General features: G+C 29.8%; 1 protein-coding gene across 3 annotated transcripts; it reads right to left on the bottom strand.

The window, feature by feature from the left end:
* Positions 1-4603: 4603 nt before the first annotated feature.
* Positions 4604-15821, bottom strand: LOC123299675 (band 7 protein AGAP004871-like). 3 transcript variants are annotated; one of them, XM_044881968.1, is made up of 6 exons: positions 15623-15821; positions 8947-9218; positions 5635-5790; positions 5462-5559; positions 5232-5393; positions 4604-5167 (listed from the first exon to the last, which is right to left on the bottom strand). In XM_044881968.1, exons 2-6 carry the CDS (start codon positions 9127-9129, stop codon positions 4882-4884), a joined length of 885 nt encoding a protein of 294 aa, XP_044737903.1. In that variant the 5' UTR covers positions 9130-9218; positions 15623-15821; the 3' UTR covers positions 4604-4881. The 3 variants fall into 3 exon arrangements, with proteins under 3 accessions (XP_044737903.1, XP_044737906.1, XP_044737904.1); XM_044881971.1 differs by having other exon boundaries at positions 8947-9111; XM_044881969.1 differs by lacking the exon at positions 15623-15821 and having other exon boundaries at positions 8947-9341.
* Positions 15822-17578: the final 1757 nt, after the last annotated feature.

Genomic DNA, 17578 nt, shown 5'->3' with positions numbered 1-17578 from the left:
TAACATTGTTACTTTCTCCACAAATTGCTTTGGAAATTATACCATTTATTCTTGTATTCCCTTCCAACCAACCATTGCTGCTACAAAAATAATGAAAACCGAGCCTTCGCTCGAAATCTTGTGCCTTTTTTTTAATCATCGATCTACCAGAACGTTTTTGCTTAATACATGTACGAAGTTGCTTGACCCATGTAAGCAAACACTGTCCAAGTTCAGGATATTCTGATAAACGTACACGTTTTAGTTTTCCTTGTCTTTCAAAAGATTGTGATTGAATTTTATCTTTGTTCTGTATTATAAAGACAAAATTTTTCTTCTGTATTACAAAGAGTCGCTTTTGGCATATTAAACTCGACAAAGTCTTCATCGCGTGGCTTCCCACTTTCATAAACAGATATTAATTCCAGTTTTTCACGCACTGTTAACGATTTGATCCTTCATTTCTGCATTTTTCAAATAAACATCCATATGATAGTAAAGCAAAACTATAAAACTTGAGGCTTAAAATTAGTTAAAAAATTCACTCTCTGTAACTATGGCGAAAAAATCGAAAGAACGAATTTCAGATATAGAGGTTTGCTTCATCCTACTAACAGAGGTAATTCAGTGACAAAGTTTTGGGACCTCATGAGTTCCAGTTATGGAGGTTTCTCACTCATCCAGATCCCACTTATAAAGCAATCTTTCCGCATTTTTGTGGTGAAAATTCCTTTATTTGCTCATCACATTGTTACTTCTTTGTTAAATCGCAATTTATGGAAAGAACTGATAAATGATTTAGTCGATAGTTCGACATTGTTGTCCTATATTTGTTTTTTATATACGACATCCTGGAGAAACAACGGTCCGCTTCATACCTATTGATTGTTAAAAAATCTTTAAGATGGTATTCCAATTTGTGAAAACACTACGTCACTTTTACGACGATAACAGAAGCGCAATGGATCTCAGGTTTTCTAACGTTATGATCGGGGTTTATTTTTTTATTTTTTGGTATTTTCTTTCACAATATCGTATTCTATTGCCTTTTGAATTCAAAGAGCCCTGGGCTGGTGCGCAAAAAGGTTTTAAGTAGATCGACGTTTCGATAAGTTATAGTTTCTTTTTCAAGCTGTACACTTAAAAGAATGGAATAATTACAAAAAATAGATTGTTATTTTTTGTAATTGTTCATTGCACAGCTTGAAAAAGATAAAATAAATTTATTTGAAAGTATCCGTTTTCCAGTTAACAAGTTATTAGAATTAGGAAGTACAATATAGTGTTTCTTCATAACTTTTATTATAATATATAAAGATAAAATACATTTAAAAAACATTTTTCATAAAAATTTTTAGTGCAAGACTTTTCATAAATATCTTAAATATATTAACATTTTAATTAATTGTTATTTATCTAATGAGTAAACATGGCACATTCAATGGAAAATACATTCATTTAATTAAAAATGTTAATTGTAAATAATAGATTCATATATTTTTTTTTATAAATATGTGTTATTTATTGATATACTATGGTCCATAAATATTGATACTTGATTTGTTTTTGAATATTTTGAGGGAAGTTATCTTGACAAGGAATAGGTATTCTGTGTTCGTTAGCATCATGACACCATCACATATCGTGATGGTATTATGGTGTTGTTATATATCGAACCAGGCCCGTGCACACGGAATTTCTCTACGTAAATGTGAGGATTAAGAATTTCCCTACATAAATGTGATCTAACAATAAAGTTCCGTAAAAACAGTCATTTATGAAACGCATTTCTATTGACTAGTTAGCTGTTCAATTTGTTTCGACATCTGTTCACCATGAATATTCGTCGCTTTTTGTGTAAAAACGCGAAATCTGCGGTAAAGACGACATGACATTGTCAACGCTTGCTTCAAAACAGACTCAACGCTCGAATGTACAGACTGATTCAGTTGAAAATTCTTTCCCGATCATGATTTACAAACTGTGCATCGACTTTTTTTTCACATTTACAGGGTAGATTTGTGAAATATCATAATATTTTATCAAATTTTACTTATCTCTTTCCCAACAAAATGAAAAATTTTTTTGAAAATTCTTGCGATCATCGTTTTGAACTATACTCGTCAATTTTGCACGATGAAAGACGAAAATGTATTGCCGGCTATAACGTCAAAAATCACTCCAAGCCCTCGATATTTGCAATGTAGATGTGTTTCTAAATGCCTATCAAATGCTTCGTTTTCTGGCAGTTTTGCCTATGAGAACAGTGACGAATGAACGCTTCTTTGGAACTTTGCGTTGTCTCAAACCTTAGATCGACGATACGGTTTAAACTCTTTCAATATACATCACGATGTAGAGGTCGATGCGCACAGAGTTTCTTTTGTATCTCGCAGAAGAGAAAATAGTGACTGAATACCACATTTTGACGTAATAAAATGTCGTCGAAAAAAAGTTTCTTTGACTTTATGATCTAACAAGATTAACAAAAGTTTGAACCCCCCCTCCCTTGAATAATTCCTGCGCACGGGCCTTAAAGCAGCTGTAATAATATTGTTAGATCTAGGATGTCACTTAAAAAAGTTCACTATGTTGGACAAAGGAAACACTCGCATCTTTGGTATCATAAAATGATTGAAAATAAAAGGTAATTATTAAAAGGTTTTATTTAATTATGCAATAGAGGAAAAACTCTCCTAGAAGCATAATTTCTCAGTTTTTGCCTTAAAATAATAAAACACTCCCGCTATAACATAGATTGTCCTATTTAAAGCATTAATTATAGATAAATTTTATAGGAATTTAAGCAAAATTTTTTTGTTACACGAAGGGGCTATAATTTAAAGATTTTTATTTGTTCGATGTAATTTTTTAAAAGTAGTCTATTTTATTGAAACTAATCAATCACTGTTTTTTTTTGTATTTTTAATGCCTAAAAATAAGGGTTTCAATATGGATTAAACTATCTGATGATTCCATGATGGTACTCGCATCAATAAAATTGTTACTTGTTTTGTTACATTATAATACATATTTATGAGAATTTTTGCGGGATCGTCACAACATTTTACAGGCTTGGACAAAGAAAAGCTAGAGCCTGCAAATAGTGGCCAAATTATCCAATAAAAAAAGTTGTGCGTGTACTCAGTTAATCTACAATTCATGCAAGTATGGCCGAAATAGAATTAATCGAATATCAAATTTAAGGAGTGTTTAAAAAATGTATCCATGCAGATGCACTAGTTAAATAGTGACCTTACAACGGAAAGTTTTTACAAAAATGTAAAATATATCTAATATTTTTTATACACGTTTTTAGTTTATAATATATCTTTTTTGGTCTTTGAATAATGTCAGACTATAAATTACTTTTTGTGTAAATTATATTTATTTGTTAAAACCATTTCTATAAACATTGATTAGTCGTTACCAAAGCTAAATAACAATTTGGCATTTTCACATTTATTTAGATAAAAATTTTATAAATTCAATAATTATTTGCTAGATCTGTTTGTAATTTGAGTGCCAGTGTTTTTAAACTAATAATAAACATTGCTTGTTTTTTGTGCTTTAATAATAATGAAACAGATCCAGCATAATGTGCAGTCTATAGAGCTGGCACATCAAATATCTTCTCTGCTTTCTAATGTCACCTTTTTCGAAAGAGAAGATCAGAACGAAACTTTCACTTGAAAAATTATTTCCAAATAATGAAAAATTTTGTTCTGAACATCGACATTTTTAGACACTTCCAAAAAAAATTTTTTCCCGTTTTTTTTGTCTTAAAAGTTAGCTAAAGTCCAAAAAGTGTCAGCTAAGAGATCAAAACCGGTTTTTAATCGTTCATTTAATTAAAAATTTAATGTTAAAGTTCAAATGTTTTCTTAGGTAATATAAACATATTTTATGAATTGTTTTGAATCTCAAGATTTTATATACATAGAGAACGCGAGGGATTTACTAGCCTGTAAGTGGATGCGATATGATGAATCAGAGAGAAGACTACCAGTGAATTCCCCTGTGTCTTTGTCATAATCATATGATGCATAGAGATTTTGTGCGCAATATACTAGGTACACATTTTGATTTTTTAGAAATATTGTAGGTAATTGAAATATTGGTAGATGAAAGTGCACTTAAATTTAAATAATAATTAAACTCAATAAAACTTTTGGTTAATTTTATTAAAAATTAAACTGTTTTATATTGTGTTTGTTATGTAAATAAAGTTTCTTTTGACGTTTCTACTTTTTGAATAACTTTTAATGTATTAAATAATATTCCATAAATCGTTTTTTAACTATTTAGTTAATAGCAATAATGTAAACAATATGCAGCCAATGACATATAGATTAGACAAGGACACAGAGGAACTCACTGGCAGCCTTCTCTCTCATTCATCATATCGCAAGGTTTGGGCCCTGGCGTTCTCTAGTTGTATAAACTCTTTGGTATACTATGAATTGTCATAACAGATGACGTTATGATTCATGGCACACGATTCTGATGTGTTTTAATGTCACAATTTTTTAAGCGAGTATATTTAATGCAAAATGAAAAGATTCGGCGTGTTTTTGGTGCATCGAAAAATTTACTATTGTCTATTTTATACAGTTTTTGTGTAGTTCTGAATGCTATTACCAATCTGACACTTTTTGGAGTCCGACTGCTCTTGTTAGACTAATGTTAAAATTCATAACGCTTTATATTTTACATAATAATTCGTTTTTCATGTAGAAGATAGAAAATAAATATTAGAGACTATGATAAAAAATGACGATATAAAACTTTTTTGGTGTTAAAAATTTTTAGGCAAATATTTAAAAAAATCGTAATTAACTCAGTCTTCTATTTAGATTAGGGTTAAAATTCTTATTGGTGTTTTTATCTAAAAAAAAATTATTAGTCATCGGATTTTTTACTTTTCTTCATAAATGATGATAGTAAATCAATTGGAAGTGGAAAAATAATTGTGGAATTCTTTTCACCAGAAATTGTACTCAATGTTTGTAGATAGCGTAATTGTAATGCACCAGGACTGTCGTTCATTACTTCTGATGCTTCCTTGAGTGCACGTGATGCTTTCATTTCACCTTCAGCAGCAATCACCTTAGCGCGAGCTTCACGTGCAGCTTCAGCTTCGGCGGCCATTGCACGTTGTAATTGATGCGGTAAACTAACATCTTTTCTGTAAATAAATTCAAATATTCTCAGTCGAGATAAATATAAGATAATTGTATGTTAGAACTTACATTTCTACTCGTTCGACTTTAACACCCCAAGGATCAGTGGCTTCATCGAGACAACTTTGCATCACATGGGATATGGCTTCACGATCCGACAGTATTTCACTTAGATTTCGTGTTCCAAGCACATTTCGTAAAGTAGTTGCAGCTAATAAACGCGTGGAGTGACTGCAAAAATAAACTTTGATCGTAACTTGATCATAAAAATTTCTTAAAAATTTTAGGGCAGAACAAACCTGTAATTAGCAACTTTTACAACAGCACTTAGCGGTTCTTTGATGCAGTAATAAACAACAGCGTCCACAGTCACAGTGACAGAATCACGGGTTAAAGCCTGTCAAATAGCGATTATAATTTTTATTAGGAATACGTAATTTGTGTTAATTTTCGAGAAGATTAAATAGGTTACCTCTTGTGGTGGAACATCGAAAGATACAGTTCTTAAATCAACTTTGCAGTATGTGTCAATGCAAGGTAGAATGAAAAATATACCAGGGCCTCGTGCCCCACCCGTTCGCAAACGACCTAAACGGAAAATAACTGCTCTTTCGTATTCTTGAACAACCTACAAAAAAGAAAATTTTCTTTATATTGACAACCTTTTTTCCAATTTTTTAAATGGAACTTTAGACATTGCTTAAACAAATCTTAATTATAGTAAGCATATTCCCTCTCTTTATCAAAATCGAGCTGAATATTTCTTAAAAATGGACAATCAAAGAGTTACTTAAGTATTAGTTTTAAGTAGGAAAAAATAATTAAAAACTGAAAATGTAGGTACCTGAGTAAATTTCCAATAGTCCTTTTCATTTTAAAAAGTGATTACCTTTTTGTTTCGGACAGTTTGTTAAAAAACTAATGTGATAAAATAAATAATAAATATCTTGTATCTTTGCCCAAAAAACAAGGGCACCCCACTATAAACAAAAAAATTGTTTTCCAATATTTACAATAAATTTGTGTTAAACTTATTGGAATCCAGGTAAAATTGAGCCACTTCCAAGATATTAAACTCTAATGGTTAAAAGACTTTTATGATTACTAATTCTAAGCAGAATGTAACAAGCGAAATTTACAAAATTTAAAAATCCACGACAAGAACACTCTCCATAAATTACCTTTGTCCTTAAAGCCTCTTCTAAACTGGGCCGATTTTGAAGTTCATTGCCAATTTGTAATTTTTTTTTGGGTACGGAACCCTGAACTCGCACATGAAACATAGCTAGTGGGTTCGTCCATTTAGGCACTCCGATGCTACAGACAGACAGACAAATTTATAACACCCCTTTTTTAGTTCGGGGATTAAAAACTTTAAAAAATATAAATAAACATGACAAAATAAAAAATTTGCCAACAGAATAAAGTGGGCTGAGGTGGGTAAGTAGTTTCTAGAAATATTTCGAATATTGCTGTATTTTGATTAGACGGTAATATATTGTTTTACCCTCCACAAAATTGATAGAGATAAATGCAGCCTTTTTCAATCCGATATCATCAATTTTTCAGTCCTTGAGAATCACAAACACAAGATCTTGTTCCTCATATTTTGCATAGAGAAGCTCGTGTAAAATCCGATCAAGAAATGCCTACAATATCTACTAATAAAAAGGGACTCCCGCAATATTAAACTTGAAAATTATTTAAGTACCATAAACTTTTTGTATGTAAAATAAGGCGATCTTCTAATGATGTCACTGGCACCCGTTGACATTTTGCTATAAATAATTGTGGTTTCCCCACATAGGGATTATAACTTTCTTTATGCCTTTATGTATTATATTCCTGAAATGTTTTAATACCATGGTATTATGTATATACACGAAAATGTTTACTTCATAATGATATTAAGCTGTAGGGAAAACACGAGTATAGCATACTCTAGCTTTTTACCCGCCCGCTTCGTTGAGTTTAAAAGTAAATACTGGTAAAGCCCACCGCGTTATAGCCTTCAGCTCCCTTGCTCTCACTTATTGCCTTTCCATAACACTCGAAATAACGGTAGGGATTAAAATGTAAAATATATGTACAACAGGTAAATCCATCCTTCCATTACACTGGAAATAGGGATAGAGATTATTTTACTCAGGTAAAATATAAGTACAGTTTACAATTTTTTCTAATAGGAGTGTATCAGAAAAGATGGCCAATAATTGTATTTCGTTTGTAATTTTTACAGAAATCTTTAATTTTTCATTTATGGTTCAAAATGATGCTTATATTCTGATGTATGAGCTATATTATCTATTGTAGAGTTTCATTCAAATCTATTCAGTAGTTTTTACGTGAAAGCGTAACAAAAAACAAACAGACAATCAACCTTACTTTCACATTTATAATATATAGGGATGAAGTATACACCTAATTAATTTTACAAAGTGTTTCAAAGATATTAGTGAAAAAGGAAATTTTTTTCGCAGGTTTATTGGATATACTTTTATTGTTAATTTTTTCCAATTGTTTTAATTTTCTACTAGTTTCGAACAATGGCGTAGCTAGGTGGGCAAGGGCTCCGGTGATAAGGGTAAAAAGCGGACCCTCTACTTGTCTTTCCAAGTTCCAAACAACGATGCCCATGACAATATAAAATATTTATTATACAACTGAGATCAATAGACGAATAAGAAAGAAAGATTTTCAATAAAATTTTCAGTCAAATTCACAATCTCTTGCGCTTTAATTTTTGAAAATTCGTCACTTCACTCAAATTCAAGTTTGTAGTTTCTATAATAAGTCATTTGTCAATTCAAACTTAAGTTTAGAAAGCCATTCTTTACTTTTCGATAAAGTTTAGAGTTGTTACAACCTGTTTCATACATGTTTTATCATCAGAAATAACCGTAAAAAAGCCCCATGCCTATCAAGTCTTAAATAACTAAATCTGTTCTTGTTAATGTTCATTTAATATCATCAAAAAAAATTATTGTGAGTAGCCTCGAGGTTTGCTAGGTTCGGGATTTGTCCGGGAGTTGTCTCTTACGTAGTCCTATGGTAGCCACACCACTGGGTTTCGAATCACGGGTGATTCTTCATCAGGCATTCTATAAAATTTTTTTTTTTTAAATTTAATGAAATTTTTTGCCATTAAAATTGAAGTAAAAAATTATTTATATAAAATAATTGTGAATAACCACTGAATTCAATTTATTTTTACAAACTAACTAAATATTTGTTTATTGTGTTGCCATATAAAAATTTTTTCAATTCGTTATATATAGAAACCAACAATCACCCAATAAATTTAATAAATAATTAAAAGTTAAAAGTTTTTAAACTTTTTTTTTTTTTTTTTGGTGTAAACGGGATATAAGCGAAATGATTTGGATGGAGCAAGAAACCAGTGTATGTTTGTGTATTTTATATACAGTAAAGACACGAAGATGTTACAATTTGAGTTACTCACATAGAACGGGAGTAACGTAGTTGGTTAGGTTCTGGATCGAAAATCTGGAGAGATCAGGCTTGAGTTCCTTTCTATTTGTTTAAATGAAAAAACGCTATGTGCGTTTTTCATTGAAGTGTACAGTCTCACCTCACCTCTCATATGATACATGGTACAATGCGTTGAGATAGAAAAAGCTATTAAAAGTATTACGTTTGAAAGACTTTGACATAAATAAAGTACCTACACAAAAACTTGAAATAAATGTAAAAATTTGGTATCATAATAAAAATAATCCATATATAAATAATTCAAATAATAAATAAATTAAAAATTGCTTACCTTAAAACATACAAACAATGAAAATGGAAATGTGAGTACTAGGAGTATAATTGATCCAACAGTCGCAATAATTTCAATACAACCCATTGGCTCTGGTTCAGCTGTAGTAGCATCATTAATTAATACAGTAGCAGCATCAGTTTCAGGATTCGGAACTGTTTGAGACTTTGATGGTGTCGACATTTGTATAATGTTTTAGATATTTTGTAGATTTAATTATGTACTTATTTAAGTAGGGCGCGTATAGTCTAGATGCACTAGCAGGTTATAATCTTGCGATCCATGCAGAGAGAATAATGCAGAATATTACACATTTAGAATAGTTAATTTGTTTTGATTAATTTACGGACACACGATTCATACAAAATACATTCATACATCAATCATGGTCACTATACAAATATGAATTAAACTTAGTTTGCCACATTTATTTATCAAAATGATAATATTATACAGAGTGATTAACAAAAAGTATCCATCTATTAGAAAAATCAATTTACCATGCAAGAAATGGATACTAAGAAACCATAGTAACTTATATAAAAATACAGTTCAAATGTATGAATGAAATATTTGTTAAAAAAATACCCGACTCTTTTAATGTTATAGTCATTATATAAAATCACTGCTTTTGTTTTTTTTTTTTAATGCTGCTTATAACTGCCTATAATTGATTGATTGACGTCATTAGTAATTTTCCCAATAAACTTACCCCATTGCATAGCGTTTTTTACAGCATAATCGCGTTATTTCGGCTGCCGTTTATAGGAAATTGAGGTTGTAGAACATGTGGCTCTAAAATTAACGTCGATAACTTAGGCTATAGTGAACTATCGATAGCAGATCAGGTACATTACTAGACTAAATTTTATAAACAAAAGGATTTAATACTCTAAGAGTTTTATTCCTGTAAGAGTTTATATATTCTTCTAAAACAATTTTATCTAAGTTTAAGAAGGGTTTTTTCTATAGCAGCTGATGGTAAATTCAATTCTCTTTTTTCGTTTGATGTATAACCTCCATTTTATTTCAATACTGTTGAAACGATGGTACCAGGAGAAATACGATATGCGACGTAAAAATCGTTATTGCGTTTAAATTCAATTACTAGTTCGAAAAAAAAGTCAATCTTTAAACGGACGCCTTTTGATAAACACTTTATTACCGATAACAATGGACGCGTATTCACAATTTACCCCGCAAGGATGGAAAATTGGAATTTCTGGTCTAGAGAGGTGCAAAAATATTTCAAGTTAGTCGTATTTAATTTTATTTGAAAAAAATCCTATATTGAATATATTCTGCTACTATTTCTGATCGACGCCCTTAACTTTTATTTTAGTTATTCGGCACAATTAATTTCTACAATAGAATTTTTAATTAAAATACATCACAGAAAAAACAGTTTCTAGTTTGAAAAAAAAAGCAAAACAAAACTTTTTTTCCGATTATTTTTATCTACGGATTAGTAAAATTTATTAGAACAACTTATATTCATAAAAAAAATTATCCTTCAACTTTTATCAACGAATCACTCAAATGGGTGTAGCTTCATGACGAATGTAAATAATCTTTATAGGAACTATGACTTGTTATGTTACAAATCTTTAGCAATTTTTTTTTGTCTATAATTGTTTGGTTTATACTTGCTTATTTCTACACCCTGTACAAATTCAAACTTTTTTAAAATTAGATTGAGTCATTGAATGAGAGATGTGGTTTTAGTACTGCGCCTATTTTTGATAAGGGGATTTTTCATTTTTTTAGAGTATATTTGGATATCAATTTCTACAATATGGAACCGATTCGAGATATGATTAGATTCGAAATTCGAAAACCAGCAATATTCATTCGGTAATTTTAGGGCAAATATAATTTCAATTAATTGCAAAAGTTATGGACAAAAAAAAAATGAGGATGTGTTTTATTTTTAACTAAAATATATATACGCCAGTAAAATCTTACTGGCCAGTAAAATCTTACTTAAAAAAAAAAACAATTAAAATCGCAAAGCGAGATGTAAAGCTGCTTTTTTGGTATGTTATTTGGACCCTTTAGGGAGGTGTAAAACTACGTTTTGCAAACAAACAAAAAATTGTGCTTTCTGCGTAAAAAGCTGTAAAATTTTCAGACTTATTTCAGTTTTTGCAGTTCAATTAAAAAACTTTCGAGCTTTTGACATTATTGGTTGAAAGTGTTTTAAATTAGAAGCAATTGAAGCCAATCCACAACTCCGTATGTCTAATATTTTTGGAGATATGAATATATAATGCTTGAAAAATGTACATGGTTTTCAGAAATGTTAAAATTTTCTTGTTGACAGACGGGCGGACAAACTGAAATGAACTAATTAAAAGTGATTTTATGAACATCTTTAACCAAAATCTTGTTCGTATCATCAATATTTTTAAGCGTTACAAACTTGGGACTAAAATTAGTATACCTTGATATATTATTCATATATACAGGATATAAAAAGGATATTATTGTGAATATTGTCAAACAATCTGCTTAAAAAACATTTGAAATTTGTAATATAATGGGCCAAGCGTGTGGCATTGCCTAATTTTATTGTATTTACAATAGTCAGAGGTAGATTTATCGAAACGGAATGATGGCTCATCCATATCTCTACTACTTTTTCTCTAAAATTTCAATACTCTGTATCTAAAAAAGAAAAGTAAGCCCTTAGATGGGACTCTTATGATTTTCGGCCCAGGGCCTCTCAAATATTTAATCCGACCCTGTTTGGATAATACCATTGATAAATATATTTTTTCTTTATGAAAATTCTGTGAAAACTTGTCCTTCATGGAGAGAAATTACTGATTGTGAGGACGTTTGACAATCTTAAAATTGATTTTCATTTTAGTACACGAATAGTTGGCATAAAGTTAGTGTAAATTTTTGTTGAATTATTCGTATAAAGTCAAAATAATTATTTGTGGGCATAGTCTTTAGATAATCTAACAACACTGAGCAATTTTATAATTATGTTTCTAATAACAAATAAAAATTCTTTTTCAAAATGAGAATTTTTAGTTTAATATAAAACTTTCTAGCACTTATATTTTAAACATAATCATGGATATACTAAAAAAACTATACGAATAGAATACTAAATTAGATAGTATAATTTTCTTAGCTTTTTATTTTTCCATTTTACTGTTTCTATAAAGTAATAACTGTCATCTAATGTAGAATAATAATAAGTTAAGTTGAAGATATGTGTATCTTGACAAGAAATAACTGAACCACCAAGTAAAGCTATTTTTTTTTTAAACTTTGAATTTTTAATAGTGTTCTGATTCCACTTCTACTTGGCATATGATATAATTTCCAATTTTTGGAGAGCTGTCCTACAGAGCTGGTTTTGATTTCAAATTGTAGCAATTATTTCTATTTAAAAAATTTCTAGAAAATATTTTCTAAAAAAAACGCATAGTTTTGGACTTATATTGAAAAAACTAAAAAAAGGGCAAAAATCTGGCCGCCATCTTGAATATCTCACTTCCGGTCTAGATTTTGGTTGGGCAACCGGCATATTCCAATTCAGGGTCGAAATAGGGGGAAATGACCTTTTGCCCAAAAGTAATAAGAAATGCTTCTAAAAATTCGATTTTCTGAAATTCTTACTAGTCTATGGAATGATTTTAATGACTTCTGATTTTTTGGATTCTTCACCGCCCCGAATAGAATAACTATTATAGAGTCCCCTTACCGACTAAAGGGACGGGACAGAGGCTTTATTGTCAGCAAATAACATGGGCTATATACAAATTTTTTAAATTATGTTTCCGCACCAAAAAATAAAAACCTATGAAATTGTAAACAAAAGGGTAGACAACGGACAGCAGGAAAAGTGAAGGCTGCAGCGCGGTAGTGTTTGTTTTTAAAGTTTAAATTGCCTAGCGAACACGACATTCATTGACTGTTAGGCGGTTAGGCGCCGCGCCGGATGAAACTGGTTTATTATATAACAAATCTCTACTGTACGTACAGATCATATAACGAAGCCACAGATAATCTTTAAACGGAAAAATAGATTTAAATTGTACACAGATCAGAAATAACTATTACAATCAGATAATTGCCAATCCTCAAAAGCGCACGTTTTTCTCAGAATGAATTTGCGTTTTATAGCACAACTTATTTGTTTGATTATGTGAGAAAGAAGAAAATAATTATATGAGAAAGATTAAATTTGTTTGATTATGTGAGAAATTTCTATGTATTTTTATGATGGTTTTATTAGCTATACGTGTTCAAAACTTTTTCTGTGTTATTTCTCTTAAAGTAAAATGTAAACTGGTCTCTTTTGAAAAATATTACACACTAGAGCAGGGAAGGCGAAACAATGGCATATACGTGCCATTGGTCAGAGACAATATTTTAGGCACGCGACCGATCGTAATACATTTGTAATAGAAACACTTAATATTAATTAAAATAGCTTTCACATCATCTATTATATATGAAGAATGTAACTTTTCTTATTTAAGGTAGTACGAGCACCAAGGCAATTTTAGATTTAGGGTTGAAATTATTTCTACCTTATTTTCAACGTTGATGATGAATTTTGTTACAACTTCATGAATGTAAAATAATATAAATATAATAATAAATATTTTCGATATATGCCTTGGTTTTCGAAATATCGAATGCTAAATAATTAAATCAACCCACCAGTCTCGTTTGTGAACCAAAACTTGAATTAATTCGGAAAGAAAGACAAGCAAACTTCTAAATAAAGCAGTAAACACACATCAACTTTAACGTTAGTATTTTAGATTAAATTGGTAAATTCTTTTTAGATAAAATATCCATATCATATTCATAGAACGAATTATTATTTACTTATATATCATGCGCTCCTATAAACTACGCCTTCAAATAATGAATTATATTAATTTATTATCGAAATTGTCTAAATTTTAATTAGCTAACTAATTTAAAAAAAAAAAATTTTTTTTTCTGTAATGTTAGAAAAACATTTTTAATAATATACAATCTTTGACCTGGTTCTTGCCGGTTTCTTCTTTGACATTATTTTAAGGTGATTGTAAACCTACAGTATTGTAAAAAAGCTTTGGTTTACTGCACGGAACATACATATAAACCAACTACATGCTTTGTAGTCAAATAATGTGTCATTTTTAGCTTTACAATACCACGCAACTACAATAATATATAATATATTGTGTGCAAGTGCCGCTTATAAATTTGATAATATAGATATCTCTCTTCAAGTAAAAATTTGTCTTTATATCATCGACAACCATATATTTTTATAGTATTATTATAAACTACAAGTTTGTCTAATTATTTTAGATAGTTTTTTATCACACTCTCTAGATTTTTAGATATAGAAATATCCAATTGAAAAGTATAACCTATATGATTCATCATTTTTTCAGTCAATTTTGAACCATAAAATAATAATAAAAAACTCGGTAACCTAGGAATTTTTTGTGATTTTTGGAAACTTTGTTCATCAAAAAATGTATTTATAAAGTATTATTGAAATCCCTAGTATTATTCAATCCTTGCATATCTCCTTAAAGTATTATATAGTTATTACCAAATGAGTATGATAATAATAATAAACCTCAGTTTTTAAGTGATGAGGGGGGTCAAGGAGGTACAATTTTTTAAATGGCAGAATACCCCCATTTCTCTATCATATGCATATTATTACTCTAGCAAGCTTTTTTCTGTTCTACCCTTATCTTCCTTATTCCTTTATCAAATTCCATGATTCACTCCTCATTTTCAAGCTTCTTATGTCTAGGTTTGACGAAAAATATACCGCTTAGGAAAAAAATACTAGACAAATAATTTGGACGAAAAAAATATCACAAATTTAAATAATAAATTTACTAGGCAAACATGGTAGTTTTTACAGATGCTCCCCTACTACTATAGACATATAATTACTATTTTTAATACATGTTCTCCTAATATTAATTTAAGAACTTTCGAGTTTTTCACCACTTTTCTACGAAATTTGTTGTTTGTTCTTTTTATCCACGGGTACAGGGTAGCCATGGTAGCTACGGGAGCGGAAATCCCCACGGGTCGAGCTAGTAATTCAGTAATACTTAAAATCTGCCTGGCTAATAATAGAAACAATTTGAAAAACACCATTTATTTTAATTCAACATTAATTAAATTTATCTACCAGAATATTTATTTTTTAACCATCAAGATTAAAATTTAATTAGCTAGATTGAAGATAGGTACATAATAATAGTAATTTACACACAACATAACCTCAATATTAACATAAAAACAAGACTAACTGTTGCCATAAAATCTGTTGCATTTTTTAAAATGACAATTAATTAATTTAAATAACATTTATTAAATTAATATTAAAATAAAATTATCTGTTCATATACATGCATTTTTATAACATTAAAATAAATAATAAAAGCATTAAAAATTAATTTTTTTTTATTCACAAATAATAAAAGCTGTAAAACTTAATACAAATACACATTTAAACAAAACATTTAAATAAAACAAAATAAAATGAAAACTTATAAAAATAAATAATAAAATATTTATTTAAGATTTAAATTTTAAAATAAATAAATGTGGACAATAGGTTAATTCATATTGCATTCACGTTGTTTATTATAAATTTTTTTTTTGTGTTTTTATAACTACTTACGATATTCTAAAAATAACTCAAGACCACCAGAATTCGTACGGTGACATCCAAATTCCATGTGATGTGAATTATGATCGCTTAAAAATTATACACGGTAACATGTATTTTTTATGGGAGAGATACCGAATATTTTTTACTACTTATTTTATTACGTTCGAAAAAAAATGTTATTAATAGGTGTGTCGATGTGAACGGTAGTAAACACAAACTGTCAGTAAATATACTAAATATTGAATGCTGTGCGAAGAGAAAATGTTGAATACATAGTGAAAAGTCATAGATAAAAGAAAATTGTTATAGAACAAACAAATAGGTGTTTGTGTGTTTTTGATACATTCAGCTTCATGATCTCCTGATCAAAAGTCTCCGTGGATGTAAGAAAAATTGATTTTAAGAGATGTGTCAACATTGTGTCAATATCATCAAATAATTAGGAATCAAATAAAAAAATGGCGTAAAGAAAAAGCAAAAAACCTGAATATTCAACGATAGACTGAACCAAACGCGTTCCATGTTGTGTATGTGTTGTAAACTAAGAAAAACTTTAAAGACCTTAATTACCTTTGTTAAGGGCAAGAAAAACCTTAAAGAAAATCTTGAAGTTCAAGAACTAGCCTTGAAATTTGAAATTTAAAAGCTGTTCAAGGACTCATTCATTGGAATTAAAAAACAAAACAACGCAAGAGGCGCAAAAGATATGTAGGATTATTCCAGGAATCTATGATGAAACTTGAAAAGCTGATAATTGGCTTTTCAATAGCAGAAATAGCCTTAGCCTGGAACAAGATGGTCTTAGAAATGGAAGACCCTTTTAAATTAGCCCATGGATCTTCATATACTGCAGACCCAAATATATCTATCTGCTTTTATGCCTATATAATTGTTCACAATGTGATGTCGTTCTGGACTTTTTTCCTGGATTTTGGATGATGTAAATCTGGATTTTTTCGAGTTTTTTGCATTTTTGTTTTGCAATGTTTCGGCTTAAAAAAATTTTAAGCCGAGTTTAAAAAAAAATTTTTAAAGAATACGCTGATTTGCTTGAACTGTACGAGTTGTTGAAATGTTTCAGAAAAATTCGTTTTTATCAAAGTTTAGGTTATGTACCGGGCTAAAATCACCCTTTTTTATGATCCTTCTAATTCCTTCATTTTTCGAAAAGTTATCAGAGAAAGTTGAAAACGTGAGATTACAGCGGTTTTTTTGAGATTTTGAGGATAGTTTGCTAATTCAGGATTTGATAGCAGGCAAAGTCGATGCAGAAATTCATAACAACCAATTCTTCAAAGAAAACAATGTAGAGATAAAACCGAGTGCAGAAGGTCGCGCAGACACATGTCATGTCACACATACATAACTGATATTCCCATAAAATCCGTTCTATACAATTTACGCCTTATTTGCGCCCTCACGGGTAAACAGTGATATTTACGAAAAAATATTTCAAACAAAAGTTGATTTTTTTATAAGAAACATTTTTTACCTTTAAACTTTTGTTCTATCTCTAACAGTTTACAAGACCCAATTGACCTATGTTGCTCATTTATGAACTCGACCTCATTTTTTACGTCCCGAGTACGCTGTAGAAAAATTTCAACTTGATATCTTTTTTCGTTTTTGAGTTATCGTGTCCACAGATGGAAGGACGGACGGACAGACAACCGGAAATGGATTAATTAGGTGATTCTATGAACACCTATACCAAAATTTTGTGGGTAGCATCAATATTTTTAAGCGTTACAAACTTCGGACTAAACTTAATATACCTTGGTATATTTCATATATGCATGGTATAAAAAGCATTCGTTATGAAAATTACAATATCTATGGTATATAGTGTTAAAGTTGGTGGTCCACGCAGATGAATGACGCATTCATCTCCCAGGCTTTCCGTCTTTGTATTTTCAATACACATATGATTAACATAAATATTACAACATATACACATTATACACA

The sequence above is a fragment of the Chrysoperla carnea genome, chromosome 5, assembly GCF_905475395.1.
Source record: "Chrysoperla carnea chromosome 5, inChrCarn1.1, whole genome shotgun sequence".
Lineage (NCBI taxonomy): Eukaryota > Metazoa > Arthropoda > Insecta > Neuroptera > Chrysopidae > Chrysoperla > Chrysoperla carnea.
Note: the sequence above shows the minus strand (reverse complement) of the source record. Positions and strands in the feature narration are given on the sequence as shown.

What these genes read in the sequence shown, in the direction of transcription:
- LOC123299675 (XM_044881968.1), bottom strand. Translation starts at nt 9,129, where the DNA reads ATGTCGACACCATCAAAGTCTCAAACAGTTCCGAATCCTGAAACTGAT. An exon ending in TCGATGTTCCACCACAAGAG is followed by an intron (nt 5,560 to 5,634) that starts GTAACCTATTTA and finishes GCTATTTGACAG; the next exon opens with GCTTTAACCCGTGATTCTGT. An exon ending in AAAGTCGAACGAGTAGAAAT is followed by an intron (nt 5,168 to 5,231) that starts GTAAGTTCTAAC and finishes ATTTATTTACAG; the next exon opens with AAAAGATGTTAGTTTACCGC.